At 50.7% G+C, this 18650-nt stretch overlaps 1 protein-coding gene across 8 annotated transcripts in view; it reads left to right on the top strand.

The window, feature by feature from the left end:
* VRK3 (VRK serine/threonine kinase 3) overlaps positions 1-18650 on the top strand; it is a 66370-nt gene that overhangs the window by 31762 nt on the left and 15958 nt on the right. For 7 of the 8 annotated variants that reach the window (XM_059904113.1, XM_059904112.1, XM_059904114.1 and 4 more), the window contains 7 exons: positions 3245-3394; positions 4721-4915; positions 12531-12595; positions 13921-13987; positions 15334-15418; positions 15694-15799; positions 17455-17547. In XM_059904113.1, the coding sequence (XP_059760096.1) occupies positions 3245-3394; positions 4721-4915; positions 12531-12595; positions 13921-13987; positions 15334-15418; positions 15694-15799; positions 17455-17547 (761 nt within the window). The remainder of the gene's footprint in view (positions 1-3244; positions 3395-4720; positions 4916-12530; positions 12596-13920; positions 13988-15333; positions 15419-15693; positions 15800-17454; positions 17548-18650) is intronic. The other variant, XM_059904116.1, reaches the window with a different exon arrangement.

Below are 18650 nucleotides of genomic sequence, written 5' to 3' on the forward strand. Positions count from 1 at the left end.
AAGGCCACAGAAGGAAGTTGGCATACGTGGCAGAAAGTTCAGCAACATTCATTTTATCATTTGGGATTGTGTTTGGCTGCAAGTAACAGAAAACACTACTTAAAGAGTTTAAACAAATGAATGGGTTTGTTTTTCTTTCTAACAAAAAGTCTGGAGGGGACAGTTCAGTGTAGGGATGGTGTCCCCATGATGCCACAAGGGACCCAGGCTCCCCATGATGCCATAAGGGACCCAGGCTCCTCCTGTCTTTCTCCTCATCCTTAGTGTATGGTTTTGGTTCCCATTTTCATTTCATATTGGAGTATAGTTGATTTACAATGTTGTGTTAGTTTCAGGTGTACAGCAAAGTAATTCAGTTATACATATATATATCCATTCTTTTTCAGATTCTTTTCCCATATAGGTTATTACAGAATATTGAATAGCGTTCCCTGTGCTGTACAGTAGGTCCTTGTTGATTATCTATTTTATATACAGTAGTGTGTGTATGTTAATCCCAAACTCCTAATTTATCCCTCCCCCACATATTTCCCCTTTGGTAACCATAAGTTTGTTTTTGAAGACTGTGAGTCTGTTTCTGTTTTGTAAATAAGTTCATTTGTATCATTTTTTTATATAAATTTATTTATTTATTTTTGGCCGCGTTGGGTCTTCGTTGCTGCGCGCGGGCTTTCTCTAGTTGCGGCGAGCGGGGGCTGCTCTTCCTGTGGTGTGCGGGCTTCTCATTGGCTTGTCTTCTGGAGCTCGGGCTCTAGGCGCACAGGCTTCAGTAGTTGTGGCACACGGCTCAGTAGTTGTGGCTCGCGGGCTCTAGAGCGCAGGCTCAGTAGTTGTGGCACACAGGCTTAGTTGCTCTGTGGCATGTGGGATCTTCCCGGACCAGGGCTCAAACCCGTGTCCCCTGCATTGGCAGGTGGATTCTTAACCGCTGCGCCACCAGGGAAGTCCTGTATCATTTTTTTTAGATTCCACATGTCTGGTATCATATGATATTTGTTTTTCTCTGTCTGACTTACTTTATTTAGTATGATAATCTCTAGGTCCATCCATCAGAGCCTGAGTCCTTAACCCCAGCCTTCCCTAATGCCAGCCTTGGGCCTCATTCATTGTTCATTCACCCAGTCATCAGGCAACAAACATACCTGGACTGCCTATTGTGTACTTAGGTGCTGTGTTTGTTTCCAGGGATGTAGTAACAGGTGAGATGGACCTGGTTTCTGGTCTCTCAGAGATTTTGGTGGCTGGTAAGGCAAACAGACATTGAATAAACAATTGTTAGTTGAGTGCATGATAACAGAAGGGCAATGGATGGACCACAGAACACACATAAGGGAGATGTGTTTCTGGGAGGGTCAGGGAAGGCCTCCCTAGGTGGGTAATGTTTGACCCGAGATCTAGGGATGACAAGAGTTAGCCAAGTGAAGACTGGGGGCAAGGTGAGGGGGTTGGAACAGGAATTCCAGGCATCGAGGCATGGTATGGGAAAGAGCCATACCTGTTGGAGAAGTAAAGAAGGACAGCTGTACTGGGGGCAGACACGTGGGGCCTTGTAGACCATGGGTAAGGAGTTTAGTAATCACTGATGTGGTGAGGAGCCGTGGAAGAATTTCCGCCAAATGGGAGACACAGTATGATTTGCATTTTGAAGAGACCTCTCTGAATGCTACGTGCGGAAAATAGATTGGAGGCATGGAAACCAGTTAGGAGGCCATTCCAGGAGTCCAGAGACCAAGTATGCTGGCTGAGGTAGTATCAACTGAAAGAAGACTTCTGGTTTTAGTAATACGGCAGACTAGATGATAAGGAAAAGTCCCTTATGGCTCAGCACACCACAAAATGCTGGATAAAATACAAAGAATATCTTTATATTCATAGGGCTGAATGGTAGGAAAGTAAGGTAGTTACATGGAAGTGAGCAACAATAAGAAAACACCGGCACTTCCCGGGTGGTCCAGTGGTTAACAATCCGTCTTGCAATGCAGGGGATGCTGGTTCGATCCCTGGTCAGGGAACTAAGATCCCACATGCCACGGGGCAACTAAGCCCACGCGCCGCAACTACAGAGCCCACGCGCTCTGGAGCCCTTACGCCACAACTAGAGAGAAGCCCACGCGCTGCAACAAAGAGGCTGCGTGCTGCAACGAAAGATCCTGCTTACCACAACTAAGACCCAATGCAGGCCAAAAAATAATTAATTAAAAAGAAAGAAAACACAGACCCACAGGGCTGAGCAAATGCTATAGGTGGTACTGGTCCTGGGCTGTGTGCTGGTCATTGGTGGCCTTGAGCCTGGGTCTTAATGGGGTACAGGAGACAAAGCACAGGGCCTGAGCAGCACAGGGGTGAGATTGGAAACCTCCTCTAAAATCTGGGACTTTTCAGTGGTAAAAAAAAATTGCTCCACAGAGAAAATATGTGGAGACATTTGTCTGTCTCAGCCTTGATTGTGAGTGAAAAATGTCCTTTCTGAGAATTCCTAACCAAGAACTCACATCCTTACCAGTTAGGGGCCAGAATTCATACTGATCTGTGTGGCCCCCCAAAAATCCAAGCAGAAAAGTTAGTATAAAGTGATGAGATGTGGGCGCCCGCTGCCCCAGCAGAGGCAAATCTTTTCTAGTGGAACATCCTTTAAAGACAGAACTTAGACTTCCAACAGGCCCATCAGCTCCCAACCAATTAACAAAGATACCAGGAAACAAGCCACTGCCGGGAGAAACACAAACTAGAGAATCAGACCTGCAATGACCAGAGACCTTGGAATTAACAGATGAGAATATGTACAAAGCACATTTATTATGTTTACGGAAATAAAAGAAGTAACTGAAGGTACAGTGAAGGAACAAAAGCTAGTTAGAATTGATTAGGCAGGTTTTAAAAGAACCAAATAAAATCTTTGATGATAAAAATAAATATCATCATAGCAATCAGAAACTCATCGGATGGTTTAAACTGCAGACTAGACACAGCTGAAGGAGAACAGTGACCTGGAAGACAGATCTGAAGAAATTACCTAAAGGAGACCACACTGTGATAAAGTGCTTGAGGATATAAAAGAGAGGCTAAGCCTCTCTTAGGAAAGACTGACTAAAACAAAGGAAAGTGTGCTTAGATTATTTAGTAAAACTTGGCTGTGAGGGTCAAAGGGAAGAGAGTGTTGAATATGACCTCAGGGTTTCTGGTTTAATGGTTCCTGGAAAGGACTTCTGTAACTCCAGTCTGCATTCGGTCTTCCTTTCTCTAGGCTCAAGGAGAAAGACGAACTCCAGTTCTGAAATATCTCCCAAGAAAGTGAAATGGCTCAGCTGTACTTCCTCTCCCCCATCATCCCTTCTCTCAGAAGGTAACAGTTCTGAATCTGAAGTTACCTTGAGTCCCTGTGAGAAACCCAAAGGTGAGAGTTACGCTCAATATGGGGAAAAGGAGGGTCATCTGACAATGTTTGAGGCATCATGCCTGTGCTCAGGCATCACATACGCCTGCTTTGACCCTCCTCCCAGGATCCTCCCCCACCTTCCAGCCGCAGGCTCCCCGTCCAGCCCATCTCTACGTGGCCAGAGGTGACCTCACCCCTCCCTGCTCACAGCTCCCTCCCGTCCCCATCGCGCCACTGTCTGGGCTCTTCAGCCTGACCACTGAGACTGTGGTCTGGTTCCTCCTTTAGCTCTCACCACAACCCTGTACACAGAAAACTCACTTTTGGAAACACTTTCTAGGGTTTTCAGCTTCTGGTCTTGGCTAAGTCTGTTCCTTCAGCCCAGGGGCCTCTCTTCTTTCCAGCACTCAGGGTCAGATCTCTAGGAAGCCTTTCCTGAATGCCATAGGCTGGATCAAGTCCACCTCGTCTCCCTCCAGAGCCTCTTTGTCTGGGCTCCCACAGTGCCAGTGATGTCCTCACTTGAGTTCATGTCTCCTCCAGGCTCCATGTCCCTTTCTGCCTCACTTGCTCTACTGAGGGTCCCTCGTGGACTCATTTGTGTGTGCCCTGTGCCAGCCAGCGAGCAGGGAAGCGTGAGGACCATGTGCCCGTCTCCTTCCCACCAGGTCTTTGGATCTGAGGTCACAGCCCTTCGGTGTCTCCTCTTTCTCCCTTGTTTTTCTCTGGGCCCCACGGCCTCTTCCCATCGGTGCCTTGGGTGGGTGGCAGGTGGGAGGAGTGAAGCAGGGAATATCTTTTCCTGTGTCCCTGTCTCACCACACCGCCCACATTGTCTTGCTAGTCTAGGAGCCCCTCAAGGGCAGGGCCCCAGTCTAACAAATGTCTGGTCCCTCTTCATGCTCAGCACAAAGCCAGGTCCTGTTTTAGGATGTTTTGGGTTGAATGTCTGGAATGGTTTTTTTTTCCTCCCTGGCAAACTTCTGCTCGTCCAGTAGGACCCAACTCAAATGTCCCCTTCTCCAGAAGCCTCCCCTGACTTTTGCAGGCACAGTCAATCTCTTTCTCATATTCCTCTGTACTGCCCTGTCTCAGACTCAGTTCTGACCAGCTGTGTCCAGGTCAGTCTCCCCCACCAAATTAGAGGCTCCCGAGGGAAGGGTCCAGATCCGACTCATGTCTGGGTCCCCAGCTTCAGCACACAGGATCCGTGAAAGGTCCCAGGAAGCTTTTGTTGAATGGACAAATGAATAAATGAACAGTATTATGAGCACCGTCTGATTACCCACCCAACTTTTCTCTCCCGGATGCCGCCTTCTCTTTCTTCTGACCATCCTCCTGCAGGGTGCTGGAGCAGATCCCCAACCTCCCAGAGCAGCCCTCAGACAACCAGGCAGAGCCCTCAGACGCTGAAGCGGAGCCGGATGACCACCTCGCTCAAGGCTTTGCCAGTGGGGACGGTGCTGACAGACAAGAGTGGGCAGCACTGGAAGCTGAGATGCCTCCAGAGCAGGGATGGCCAGGGCATTCTCTATGAAGGTACACTCTGTCCACAGGTGGGCAGGTGCTGGGCTGGGCTGGGCTGGGTCGGGCCATCTTGGAGCCAAGGCAAAGGGGGAGGGAACCACTTTCTGAGAATGGAGATGGAGCCGTATCCCAACTGCAGACCTGCCTCGAGGCAGCTTTCTCTTAGAGCTGGGACTACAAACCTATGCACCTACAGCGGCTGGGAAGGTAGAGTAGATGAGTGCAGGATGCTGGGAGTCAGGCGATTGGGAGTGGTGGGGACTGTGGCCAACCAGAGCACATGTGCCCTGGATAAAGAGGACACTCTTCTCCACTGCCACCTACTGTTGTCACGTGGGAGTGCAGGCCCAGTGTGGCCGGAAGATAAGGACAGTGATGACTGTTCTGTCTGTCCTGCAGAGATAGGATGGACCCTTCCTCCAAATTTGGTTTGAATGTTGAGACCTATGAGGATACGAAAGGTTTACTGCTTGCGTGATTGAGATCGCTGGTGGGGGGAGAAGCTCTGCGAGAACAAGGAAGAGCACCTGGCCCCGGTTTTTACTGTGGTTAAGGGGTGGGGCTGGGGTGAGGGTTCTGCCTGGGCCAGGGCCTCATGTGGTTTGAATCTCTGCCGTCACCAAAAGAGGAAGCTCCAGGCTTTCTTATCAGTGGGACGGGAAGAAGCCGGGCTGGGCTTAAAAGTTAAACAAAACAATAGTTAAACAAGAAATGCAGCAAGACAACTTGTTACAATGAAGGAAAAAATAGCTGCACTGGAAATGTTAGTATTAATCAAACTAGCATTAACTGAGTGCTTACTCCAGGCCAGGCCTTGTTCTCAGCACTTTATGTGGTTTTATGAGTCACCACCATCTGGTTCCAGAGTATTTCTGTCACCCCAAAAGGAAACCCTGTACCTTTACCAGTTACTCTCATCCCTCTCCCCCCAGCCCCTGGCAACCACTAATCTACTTTATGTCTCTATGGATTTGCCTATTCTGGACATTTCACATAAATGGAGTGATACTCTCTCTGGCCTTTTGTGTCTGGCTTCTTCCCCTCAGCACGATGGTTTCAAGGTCCAGCCATGTTGTCACCTTCGTCAGAACTTCCTTCTGTTTTATGGCTGAATAAGATTCCAGGGTGTGTATATATCACATCTGGTTGATCAGTTTATCAGCTGGTGGATGTTTGGACTATGTCCACTTTGGGCCATGATGAGTAATGCTTCTGTGATCGTGCATGTACAGGTTTTCACGTGGACACATGTTTGCTTTATACTTCTTAACCCGTTTAATTCTCACGACAGCCTCATGACGTCAGCAAGGTCATTATCCCCATTTTCTAGATAAGGAAAACGAAGCCCAGGGGTGTTAATGACTAGACAGAGATGTGGCTCCAGAGAGCTTCCAAGCTTGCAGGAGAAGCCAGAGATCGGGATTTTGAGAGGAAATCTCTGATTTGGAAGCACCGGCCGGCCAGACACGGGTGCAGGCAATTTCGAGCCTCAGGTTGGCCATCCTGCGTTAGAGCCCGGGCAGGAGGGCAGGGCAGCCACATTTGAGACAGACCCAGGCGGGGACTTCCCTGGCGGTCCAGTGGTTAGGACTCTGCACTTCCACTGCAGAGGACCTGGGTTCGATCCCTGGTCAGGGAGGTAAGATCGCACGTGCTGTGCGGTAAGGCCAAAAAAAAAGAAAAGAAACAGACCCAGGTGGAGTCGTGACTTGGCTCTGGCACACTGAGTGAGCCTGGGTGAGCAGCTCTGCCTTGATGTCCCTGTTGGAAAAGTGAGAGATGGTGTCCTGCCCACCTCCTGGGGCTGTTGGTCCCAAATGGTGAGAAGGGACAGAGGCAGTGAGCTTGGAAAACGGTAGAGGGATCTTCTCAGGCGGAGGTAGGTAGTAGCATTAGTCATGGAGGGACAGAGGGCGAGGGAGGGAGAGAGGAGAGCATAAAGCGACACTAGGGAGCACTCACTCCATGCCAGGCGCTGTTCCGGGGCCCATTTAATGCTCCCAGCCACGCTAGGAGGGAGGCACTCATGTTACTTCATCTTACAGCTGGAGCACAGAGAGGGGAAGCCACTCGCCCAAGGTCACACAGCCTCAAAAGTGACAGAGCTGGGATTTGAACCTAGGTGTAATTCGTAACCATTACACCACAAGAGAGGGAGGAGGAGGGAATCGGGGTGAGAAGGAATGAGAGGAAGAGAAAAGATAGAGGGGCAGAACCAACAACAAGAAAGGCTGGGGAGAGAGAAGGATAGGGAGAGGCCCAGAGGGCCGGGAAGGAAGAGGGAGAAGAAAGGCAAACAGGGCAGGAGGCATCTGAAGGAAAAAAACCAGCCGTGTCCTCACATCAGAAACCCACAGTGCAAGGTTAGGAAGGAAATGCTCTGGGCCGTGTGTCTTCACCTTTTGTGTCTCGGGTTGTTTGATGAGACCCCTTCCCAGCCTGCCAGCATCATTCATTCTCCCGCAGATACCTGCCCGGTGCGAGGCCCGGGTGCTGGCTCGGGCACAGTGGGGAGGGGCTGCATGTGGATGTGCCTCAGGGCGGCGTTACCCCAGGACGGGTTGCCTTTGGCTTCTGCCAGTTTGCACCAGTCGGGAAGATGTAGTTGAAAACAGTGAGAGTAAAACAGCAGCAACCAGAATGGTGATTTTTATTATAGCAGCTGACACTTCCAGCCCACTCTGGGCCTCCCTCCACTCCCCGCTAAGTTCTTTATGTCTGTTAACTCACCTGATTCCCATTACAGCCCTGTGAGTTGGCACTCTCTCTTACTGTGTGAAACACTGAATTATAACGTCACCCTCCCGGGTCTCCCTGGCCCAGTTTGGGAGACCTGTCACCGAGGCAACCATGTAAATTCCTGCAGCTGCGGTGTGCGTGGAGAGTTGTTTCTGAGAAGCAACGGGGATTCAAGTCCAGGCCTTCCCCCCTGTGGATGGAGGTTCGGGGCTTGTATTCATTGCCTGTGGCCGCCGTCACAAATCACCACAAACTTAATAGCTGAAGACAGCACACATTTATTCTCTTCTAGTTGTGGAGGTCACAAGACTGAAATCAGTCTCACGGGGCTAAAGTTAAGGTATGGGCAAAGGGACTTCCCTGGTGGTCCAGTGGTTAAGACTCCACACTTCCACTGCAGGGGACACGGGTTCGATCCCTGGTCAGGGAACTAAGATCCCACACGCCACACGGCGCAACCAAAAAAATAAAATTTAAAAAAAAGAGAGAGATGGGTAGGGCTAGTCCTTCCAAGAGACTCCAGAGGCAAATCTGTTTCCTTGCCTGTTCAGCTCCCAGAGGCCACCTGCATCCCTCGGCTTGTGGCCCCTTCCTCCATCCTCAAAGCACGTCACCCCAGGCTCTGCTTCCACCATCACATCGCCTTCTCCTCTTCTGTGGTCAAATCTCCCTCTGCCTCCCTCTTTATAAGGACCTTTGTAGGATTACGTTAGGCCCCCCTGGATCATCCAAGACAGTCCCCACAGCACAGGACCCTTAATTTAATCACACCTACAAAGACCTGCCATTGGTTCTCTCCACCTGCAGCCCCTTAACACGACGTATTTCTCCCAGCGGCAGCCCTGAGCCTCTCCCTGGTCCTCGGTTTCAGCTGCTCTGGGAGAATGGTTGCCTCCCTTTTCGAGGGGTCCCCCAGGGATCCTTTAGGGCTTGTTTTAAGTACACAGTTAACTCTCGGCCCCGACCCCCTTGGCGTTCATTGTGGGGGCCGTCCTGTGCACAATAGGGTGTTTGGTGGCATCCTCCACCTTTACCCATCCCCTCTCCCAGTCGTGACAACCAAAACTGTCTCCAGACATGGCCAGATGCCCACTGGGGGGCAGAACCGCCCACGGTTGAGAACCACTGAGTCAGGCCGTCCCAGACGTGCCCTCCAAAGATGGAGAGACCCTGTCAGCTGGTAACTGTCAGGTGGAATCACTGTTCTTTTATTAAGCGCCTTTCAGCTGTGCCCACAACAAAGGTTGGGCCGGAGAAGGGCAGGCCAGACAGAGGCACGGCACAGGCAAAGACTCGGAGGCTGGAAACACGCGCAGGAAGCGTCAGGATCCTGGTGTTGCTGACGGTGGGGCGTGGGACGCCCGAGGTCCCCAGCCGGGTTTGGGGAGGTGGGGAAGCATAGGCAGACCAGTTGAGTTAGGCCTCTGCCTCTGCCGGCAGCTCGGCAGCTCGTTGTCTGATCTTCCTCAAGGGATGTCATGACCTTGCGCCTCAGTTTCCTCGCCTGCAAAATGGAGAGTGTAATAGCACCAACCTCACGGGGTTGTCGTTGAGAGAGTTAAATGAGTAGAACGATGAGCAGGAAAATAGCAAAAGCACCGTATCAACGCTTCCTGTTATTCTGGTTATGATGGCTCCCAGCACAGCATTGTTGCTCCAAGTTCAATGTCGCCTGTCTCTTGGCCATCCGAGGCTCCCACCTGCCTGCCTGCCACACCCCGTCTGCATTTGTCACACGCAGGGACTTTCCATACACGTATCAGGTTTGCATCAAGCAGGGGTCTCCCAGGTCGCAGGGTCTGGAGCCACGTTTACAGCCCGGCTCTGCTGAGGCCCTCGGCCAAGCCCACTGCCCTTCCTCCCCTGTCGATTCCTCTCTGTAATGGGAATTGCCCAGCTGACTCCCCGACAGTCGGTGGGAGGGCCAGTGAGAAGAGTGGAGGGGAAAAGCCCTTCATAATCCGCAGAGCAGTGCAGGAAAAGCATATTTAAATTGCCAGCTGTTCTGCCTGCCTCTGAGTGTCAGGCATGTGGTTCTTTGGTGCTTTTCCTCGGACCTTGAGGTAACTCTGTGAGGCAGGTACTGTTTTTATGCCTGAGAGGTGCCCCGGCCATTTCCTGCATGCCCCTCAAAGATCCCCCCAAACCCCCTACCCACAGGTGGGAAGGACGCCTCTCTCCCCCAAGATCCATGATCTTTCCACATTTCCCTCCTTTAGGCTAGGCTCAGGTCACCTTTGGCCTTAAATCTGTAAGCCCTGGTTCCTGCCCGGCTCCAGCTGGAGCTTCTTGAAGGCAAGGGTGGCTTCTAGGTAACTTTGTCACCTCCCTGCCCCTTAGCTCCGTGTCTCAGACAACACCAACCTGGATGGTTAGGAAGGGTGGGAAAGAGAGAAAAGGAAGGAGGACGCAGAGAGCCGGCTGGGATGGATGGCGATGGTTCGGTTCATGAGCTCCTGGGAGTGAGCTAGGAGACCTAGGCCAGTGCCGCACTGCCACTTACCAGCTGTGGGCCCTCGGCTGATTATATTTTAAAAGCTGCCACACACTGAGCGCTCCCGGGGCGCCCAGTGTGATGCTGGGCTGTGGTGGGGGCGTCATTGAGCAGCTCATACAAAGGGTGAAGCTGGGGACTTCCCTGGCGGTCCAGTGGTTAGGGCTCCGCGCTTTCACTGCCAAGGGCCCAGGGTCAGTCACTGGTCCGGGAACTTAGATCCCACAAGCCACGCAGCATGGCCAAAAACAAAAACGGGTGAAGCTGGCTGTGATTCCTGCTCAGCTGGTACTATTGTTATTCCTACTGACCCCTCTGAATCCTTGCATCCAATCTCAGGGGTGGGCTTCATTAGTCCTACTTTACTGACATGGAGCGGAGGCCCAGAGAGGTTTAGCACCTCACACCAAGTCACGGAGTTGATGGAGGGGCTGGGCTTGAGCCCAGATCTACGTGGCACAAAGCCTCCCGTGTCACTTGGCCTCAACTAAGCTTCAGCTTTCTCGTCTCATCCGTCAAGTGGAGCTAACAGGGAACAGTTCTCAGAGCTTTCTGAGATGCTTTTCCCAGGTTATAATCCTCAAATTTGGCTCAAATAAAATTTTCCATTTCTCTCTTAAAAAAAAAAAAAAATGGAGCTAACAACCACAGCCACCGTAATAGTAATAACAATAACACTGTATTAGACCTTCCTAGGGCTGTCCTGAGCATTAGAGGAAACAATTTGTGTAAAGCCCACACTTAGCACGGGGCAGCAGACTTTGCAGGGTTTGTGATTAAGCAGAATGGGGCAAGCATGCAGGGTGTTCATGAGGAAGTGCCCCAGGGATCAGCACCTGCAGAGGGGAGGGGAAGGGAGTGGTGGGGCGGGTGGGGGGAGAAACAGAGCCGTGCGGCCCAGGGAGCGCCTCGGCTGGCGCCGTGGGGGCTCTGGAGCTGAAGTGGTCCTTCAGTGTGGTTCTGAGTTAGGCCAACATGGCTGGGCCTTTATATCCCCCTCCATCAGCCTTTGGATATGGGCCGCCCTGGGACTTGCAGCTGAGGGCATCCCTGAGGGGCTGAAGGCTGCTGCAGTGGCCTCCCCCGGTTGCGTGGGGCTAGGGGAACAGGTCCTCCTGCAAGGGGATCTGCGTCCATCACACGGTATTTAGGCATTGTTCAAAGACGGGGATATTGAATAGTATCCCCTGAGCTGAGAAGGAACTTTGAGATCGAAGAAAACGAAGTGGACAGCCCCATAAAAAAGTACAGTTACGAAGTTTATTGTGGGTACCTTACATATGGGTAGGATCCGGCGGACAGCAATCTGGAAGCATTTGCAACTGCACTCTGTGCTGCCAGAAGGGGTACAGGGGGATTTAAAGGGGCCAAAGCTAAAGATAGAATCTGACTTCTAAGGGAGGACCACGTCTGCGCCAACAGGAACCGGGTTTTTCCTCCCCCTGGGGGGGTCTCATAACCATTATTCCTCGTGGACCGTGAACCATCTGCGTCAGCAAAAGTCATTCTTCCAGTTTTCAGAGGAAGGCTTAAAGTTAATCAGGAACTTATCTGGCTTGGGTGCGTTCCTCATGAGTAGGCTAGAGCTCTGTCACGCAGAAAGGGGAGGGGGTAGGACAGTGGGCCTGAGATGACCCTGACGAGACGGAGTCAGTGTGGTTCAGCCACACACCCATATATGCAGACAAATGCATACAGCTGCTGAGTCAGGGGCCCCAGGACCACCCCTGGGCTCAGTGATTCACTGGAGAGACCCACAGGCCTCAGCCTATAGTCATACTCATGCCCTAATTTATTACAGCAGAAGGACACAGCACAGTCAGCAAAGGGATAAGGCACGTGGGGTAAGTACGGGGGAACCAGCGCCAGCTTCCAGAGTCCCCCTCCCCTTGGAGTCACACGGGATGCGTAACAAAGTGTGACATCACACATGAAATGCTCGTTAGAGGGACGCTCATTAGAGACTCAGTGCCCAGGGTTTTTATTGGATGCTGGTCACACAGGCACCCTCTGCCTGGCAGGTACCAAAATTCTACTCTCAGAAGGAAAGCAGGTGTTCAGCATAATAGTTTGGGCACCGGGAGCCCCTTCTATTGGTTAGGAATCCTAGAACCTTCCAAGCTGATTCGCAGACACCAGCCGAGTTTCAGCCTTGCGCGCAGGCCTTTCCGAGGAGAGCAGTCTCAGGATTAATTACTCTTTGTGCACAGTTGTGTATTAACAGAGAGAGAAAGAAAGAAGCTGTTTGACAATAGGAAGGAGCAGGTCATGAAAGTGGAGAATGCACTTGACCCTGTGGGAACCCGTTGACCGCAGCTGCTGCTTGTCACTCTGAGGACAGTGACCCTCACCTGCCCTCTAGGTGATAACCTTGTTCATTTCGTCCGTCCACAGCTGAGCCCAGCTCCGCCTTTGCCTGCGAGTCAAGTCCCCAGAAACAAAGATTCTCACTGAAACTAGTGAGTGGCCCCCGGGGGGGGCAGCACTGAGGGGAGGGCCTGGGGCGTTAGCAAATGCACCATTGACCTCTGAGCCCCTCCGTGGGCTGGGCAAGCCAGAGAGCACGGCCGTGGCCTGCAAGGAGCGGTGGGACCTTGGGTGGGGCGCGTCCCCCTCTGGGCCTTGGGTTCTTCTACATGGGGCCCCTCAGAAACTGCAGTCGGGTCCACCCATGAGCCCTGGCTCTGATGCTTTCTGGCTGTGTGTCTGGGCAAGCGCCGGAAACCTGGGACGGCTGGGTCGGGTGCCCTCCCTTGGCCCTAGATGGAGGCCGTGTGAGTGGTTCGGAGCGAGTGCTCCTGAACCAGGCTCGCAGATGAGTGATAGCACCTGCTTGCTGAGAGCCTGTCCTGCGCCCAGCCCTGGGCTAAGAGTTTCATAATCAAACCTGTGGGGTGGTTACCTCGTTTCCCATTTAACAGATGAGGAGATAAAGGCTCGGTCGCTTGCCCAGGGACGCCCATTATGCAAATTGCTTTGTTCACTGCTGTATTGACAATGCCCAGAACAATACTAGGCACATAATAGGTGCTTTATAGAAAGAATGAATGAAGGGCAGAGCTGAGATTTGAACCCAGTTCTCTTTGACCCTGTGCTCTTAAGAACCCAGCTGTACTAGTTACGTTTAATTAAAATATTTGGTTTGACTGCTTGGAAAAAATGACCCAATGTTAGTTACGGCTTAAACAAGTATATTTTATTGCTTTTCCATGTAACAGCCTGGAGCAGTGGTCCAGGGCTGATATGATGGTTCCATAAGCCAGGGGCTTACTTTCCTTCTCTCTTGTTGCCCCAGGCCCCTCAATCTGTAACGTCCGTCTCATGGGCTGAGATGGCTGCTCCACCTCCTACCATCTCATCTGCATTCCAGCCAATTGGAACAAGAAAAGAGGAAGGGGAGAGCCTGCCCTAGCCCTTTAAGGGCGTAAACCGGAAGTCGCCCGTATCTCTTCTGCTCACATCCCCATTGGCCAGAACTGGGTCATTTGGGCATTCCTCACTGCAAGGGAGACTGGGAAATGTAGTTTTCAGCTGAAGGGTGTGTGTCTAGGGAAAACTTGTAGATCCTATTGTAAAAGAAAAGGAACCCAGGCAGTGACTCAAAGTCTCTGATATGTGTTCACATGGAGCACCCTAGGGAATTTGGTTCTGATGTGCAGGACGTGGGGAACCTGAGTTATTGCTGGCATTACCCTGGGGTAATCCATGGCCAGTGATGATGACCTTGGAGCCCTTGCCTAAGAGATGCCAGTGTGACAGCTTTTCCCCTCTCCTCCTCCACTAGGATGCCAAGAATGGGCGCTTGTTCATTGAGCAGCACTTCTTCCAGCGGGCTGCCAAGCCTTTGCAAGGTATTCCTCAGGGAAGTGGGCAAGTGGGGGAAGAGTTGGGGGTACCAGCTTGGTCAAAACAACTGGCTTCTCCCTGAAGGTGTGGGAAGGGTGGGGATTAAATTAAAGTCCCATGTTTGCTCCCATCACCCCTCGGGCCTCAGGCTCCAGAGGACAGACAGCGGACAGTGGGCTGAGGCTGGCTCGTCGTACCAGCTCTTGAGCACCAAGTATTAAATTTTCACAAATACTGCAAGCCAGTTATTAAAACATAGCCATCGGACTTCCCTGGTGGTCCAGTGGTTAAGACTCCGCGCTCCCAATGCAGGGGGCCTGGGTTCAGTCCCTGATCAGAGAACTAGATCCTGCATGCCACAACTAAAGATCCCACATGCCACAACGAAGATCCTGCGTGCTGCAACTAAGACCCAGCACAGCCAAATAAATAAATAAATAAATAAATATTTTTTAAAAAAATAAAATTACCCTCCAAGCTTTCAGTCATAGCCATCTTAAATAAATAAATAAATGAATGAATGAATAAAACATAGCCATCATAAATTAATCAATTTACAGTCAAATTAAGAGCAAGGGTAATAAATACTCAAAGCTCATCCCTTCCTAATTATTTGTCTACATTTTCTATCAGCTAGACTTTTTTTTTTTTTTTTTTTTGGCCATGCCTCTTGGCGTGTGGGATCTTAGTTCCCCGACCAGGAATTAAACCCACGCCCCCTGCAGCGGAAGCGCGGAGTCCTAACCACTGGACCGCCAGGGAAGTCCCTATTATCTATATTCTTGAGGTTGTTTACATTCACCGTGTCTGTGTGGTGGAAATACCATGTAAGGGCACGCTACTGCCTCTCTTTCCAACTCCGTCTTCCATGATACCACATTGGTAGCTTGAAATTGGCCATGCTGGGAAGTATTTACACCACAGAAATCGGCAAATGCGACAAATCAGGGCTATCTTTCCCCAGACAACCAGCTGTTAAACTTTTATCAGCACACCGCTGGATCTGTACCATCCAACTGAGATCCTGGAAGGTGGGCGGACATGTAGTGACACTGTGACCAGTTTAGACACTCCCCGATCTCATTAGCTCTACATGGGAATTCAGAGGTTACGCTGTCGCTCTTACCCCTTCCGCTCACTCCAGATTTGTCAGTGCTTTCTCCCATGTTCACAACCCCTGTCGTCACCCCCCTCGCCGTCACGCACCCACAGAGGCGACGTCACCAACCAGGAGACCCAGTGTGTGGCCTGGGCTTGGGCGCGCTCTGCTTCTGGTCTGAGAACGGGCTGCTGTCCATTGTGGGTGCAGGGCCAGGTGGGCCCTAACCTCTCAAGCCCCTGCCTCCCACAGTGAACAAGTGGAAAAAGCGGTACTCGACCCCCCATCTGGCCATCCCCACCTGCGTCGGTTTTGGCGTTCACCAGGACAAGTACAGGTAAGTCACTTCACTTGCCACTCGCCTCACTGGCCCCTTCCTTTCTCTCCCTGTCACATGCCCAGGCATGGCTGGGACCCTGGAGCCATTGGCCAGATAGTTGCTTCCTTCCTTCCCCCAGCCTTGAGCCAGGCTGGTCCCCCACCAGTCCGAACCCTCCATCTCACCCAGGACCGGGATCTGGTAGCCCCCAGCCACACCCCATCCTTGGTGGCCTGTATTCCATCCCCTCCCCTGTCATCTCTCCCACTTGCTGGGACACTCATGTCTTCCAGGTTCTTGGTGTTCCCCATCCTGGGGAGGAGCCTTCAGTCGATCCTGGATGACAACCCGAAGCATGTGATGTCAGTGAGGTCTGTGTTCCAGATGGCCTGCCGGCTGGTAAGCACCTGAGGGTTGCAGGCTCCCGTCCGGAGGATGGCCCCCCGGCTCCTAGTTTATCGGTCTGTTTGCTCATTGACACGTTCAGCCCGCACCTCCCTCTGCTGGGCACTGGGCGAGCACGGTGACCAACACAGCTGAACACCAGGCTGTTAGAACCAGAGTGACAAGTGGGACTTCCCTGGCAGTCCTGTGGTTAAGACTCCGTGCTTCCAGTGCAGGGGGCGCGGGTTCGATCCCTGGTTGGGGAGCTAAGATCCCGCATGCCGTGCAACACGGCCAAAAAAAAAAAAAAAAAAAAAACAACAGAGTGATAAGTATTGTCATGAGGGATGTTCAGGAGACAGTAGCAGTTGGAGGAAGGGGCCCAGCCTAAATTGAGGGGTTCAGTTGAACTTCCTGGTAGAGGTCATTTCTAAATCAAGAGTGGGAAATAGCAAGGTGCTGGGTAGAGTAGGAGTGGAGATGCATGGGGAGAACATTCCAGGCCAAGAATATAGCTTAGGCAAAGGCTGGTGTGGGAGAGAGAGCACAAGACTTTCGTTCATTCATTCCTTCCTTCATCCATCGTTTCATTAAATATTTATCAGGTCCCTGCTGGGAATCAGACACTGTCCCAGGGGCTGGGAGTACCATGGGGGGCAGCACAATCATGGTTTTTATGTCTAGTGGGAGAGGATGATATTAAGTCACAGTTGCACAAATTGTGAAAAGTGCTTTGACTAGAAGTGACGAAGAATAAGAGGACCCAGTGTAAATTGCTGGAGGGATGGAAGTGGCAAGGGAGTGACACATCAGGTGAGTCCCGAAGGTCATTACGCTCAGTGTCTGCAGCGTGACGTGAGGAGGGGAAAGGTAACAGCTGAGGTTGGTGTGGAGAGCTCAGCAGTGACCAGGTCACGCAGGACCTTGAACACCAGCCTGGGGGGCCGAGGGCGCCTCTGTCCCGAGGGAGCCGGGGAGCCACGCGAGGATTGGGAATACGGGAAGGACAGGGTCAGCTCTGGGTGTAGAAAGACCCTGTGGGCCGTGTGGGGACGGGCTGGAGGGGGTAGATGGAGGCTGGGTGAGGTCAGCACAGAGAGGACCAGGCCTGAGGAGGAGCTGGGCTGTGGGGATGGAGAGTTTGAACAAGCAGAACTTGGTGGGCAGTAGAGCCTTGGAGTCGACGGGGGTTTAGGTTGTAATCAAGATGTAAGAATACCTGGGCAGTTCAATATATGAGCTCAATGGAAAAGTCAGAGCTAGAGATCAAAATATAAATTACTTAACTAAATGTATTTCTGCTCCCTAGGGCGAATGAGACAAAACCTCTTTGATGTACATGAGCGCTGGGTTTTCTTTCTTGCAGGAGGTCAATAAGTAACCCGCTTCTTCCCCTCCTGAGATCAGCTAAGAGATAGACAGAAGAGGTCAATGGAAAACCAAATATCAGCTTTAATGCTGAATTTTTCAAAGGCTTAATTAGAAGACATGCTTAGGTGTGCTGTCAGGGTGGGCTTCCTGATGCTTCACTTAGGAGTAGTCAGGCTTGAACCACCACCCCACCCCCATCACAAGTAGCACCATGTGACCCCAGGCCCAACAGTGGGGGTTCCCTCCGGAGCTTTGTGTCAGCCTGCTGCTCATGGAGATGCTTGCTTTCTTCCCCCCAGCTGGATGCGCTGAAGTTCCTCCATGAGAATGAGTACGTTCATGGCAATGTGACAGCTGAGAATATCTTTGTGAATCCAGAGGACTTGTGCCAGGTAATAGCCAGGTCCTCCCCCATCCTGGGGGCTCTCTGGGCTCAGGAGCTCACCTGTCTCAAAACCTGCATGCATTTCACAATGCTTACTGCAGACAAAGAATTGCTATCCATCACGTATAAAGAGTTCCTTCAAATAAATAAGAAGAGATAAGTAACTTAGTAGAAAAATAGACAAAGGATAGGAAAAGCAGTTCGTAGAAAAAGAAATCCACAGGTTAGTTAAATGTATGAAAAGATGCTCAACCTCCCTAATAGTCATAGCAATTAAACTTAAAATACACTATTTTTACCCTTTGGGTGGACAAAATTAAAAATAATATCTCTTGCTGATAAGGATGTAAGGAACTAGGAATTCTTTATATACTATTGGAAGTATGAAATGGGCAACCTTTTTGGAAGGTAATTTGAACATAGCAGTCAAAATTTAAATGCATATGTTTTTTGATCCACCGGGTCCTCTTTTAGGAACGTATCTTATCCATATATTCGGAGATACATGTACAAAATGTTCCTGACAACATTGATTGTGACAGTAAAATTGGAAAACCTCAAATATATACTCCCAGCAGAGTACTAATTAGTATTTTAAAGTAAATTCTAATTACTCCTGCTAATGACAGAAACCCAATTTAACATGCCTTAAGCAAAAAAGAAAAAGGAAAAAAAAAAGTTTAAAAAGGGCCAAGTGCAATTTATTGCTCCATGGAGTGGAAAAATCTAGGACTTCACTGGCTTCAAGCATGGCTGAATCTAAGAACTCAGGCCCTGTCATTGGGAAGCTGGCTCTTCCATTCCTGGGCTCTTGTGTTTGCATTGCTCATAATCAGGCAAACTGTCTTCCCTATGGTAACAAAATAAATACCAGCAAATGAGGCTCAAATCCCCTCAGTTTAGCAACCCCAGTGGAAATATAAATCAGGTGAACCCCACCTCAAACACATGGACTGAGAATTGGAGAGGGGTGATCCCAGAGAAAAATCCTGGAACCATATTAGTCAGAGCTCTCTAAAGAAACAGAACCAATAGAATGTGTATGTGTGTGTGTGTGCGTATATATGTAAGAGAGAGAAAGAGGTTTATTATAAGGAGTTGACTCAGACA

This window comes from Balaenoptera ricei, chromosome 19 (assembly GCF_028023285.1).
Source record: "Balaenoptera ricei isolate mBalRic1 chromosome 19, mBalRic1.hap2, whole genome shotgun sequence".
NCBI classification, from domain to species: Eukaryota; Metazoa; Chordata; class Mammalia; order Artiodactyla; family Balaenopteridae; genus Balaenoptera; species Balaenoptera ricei.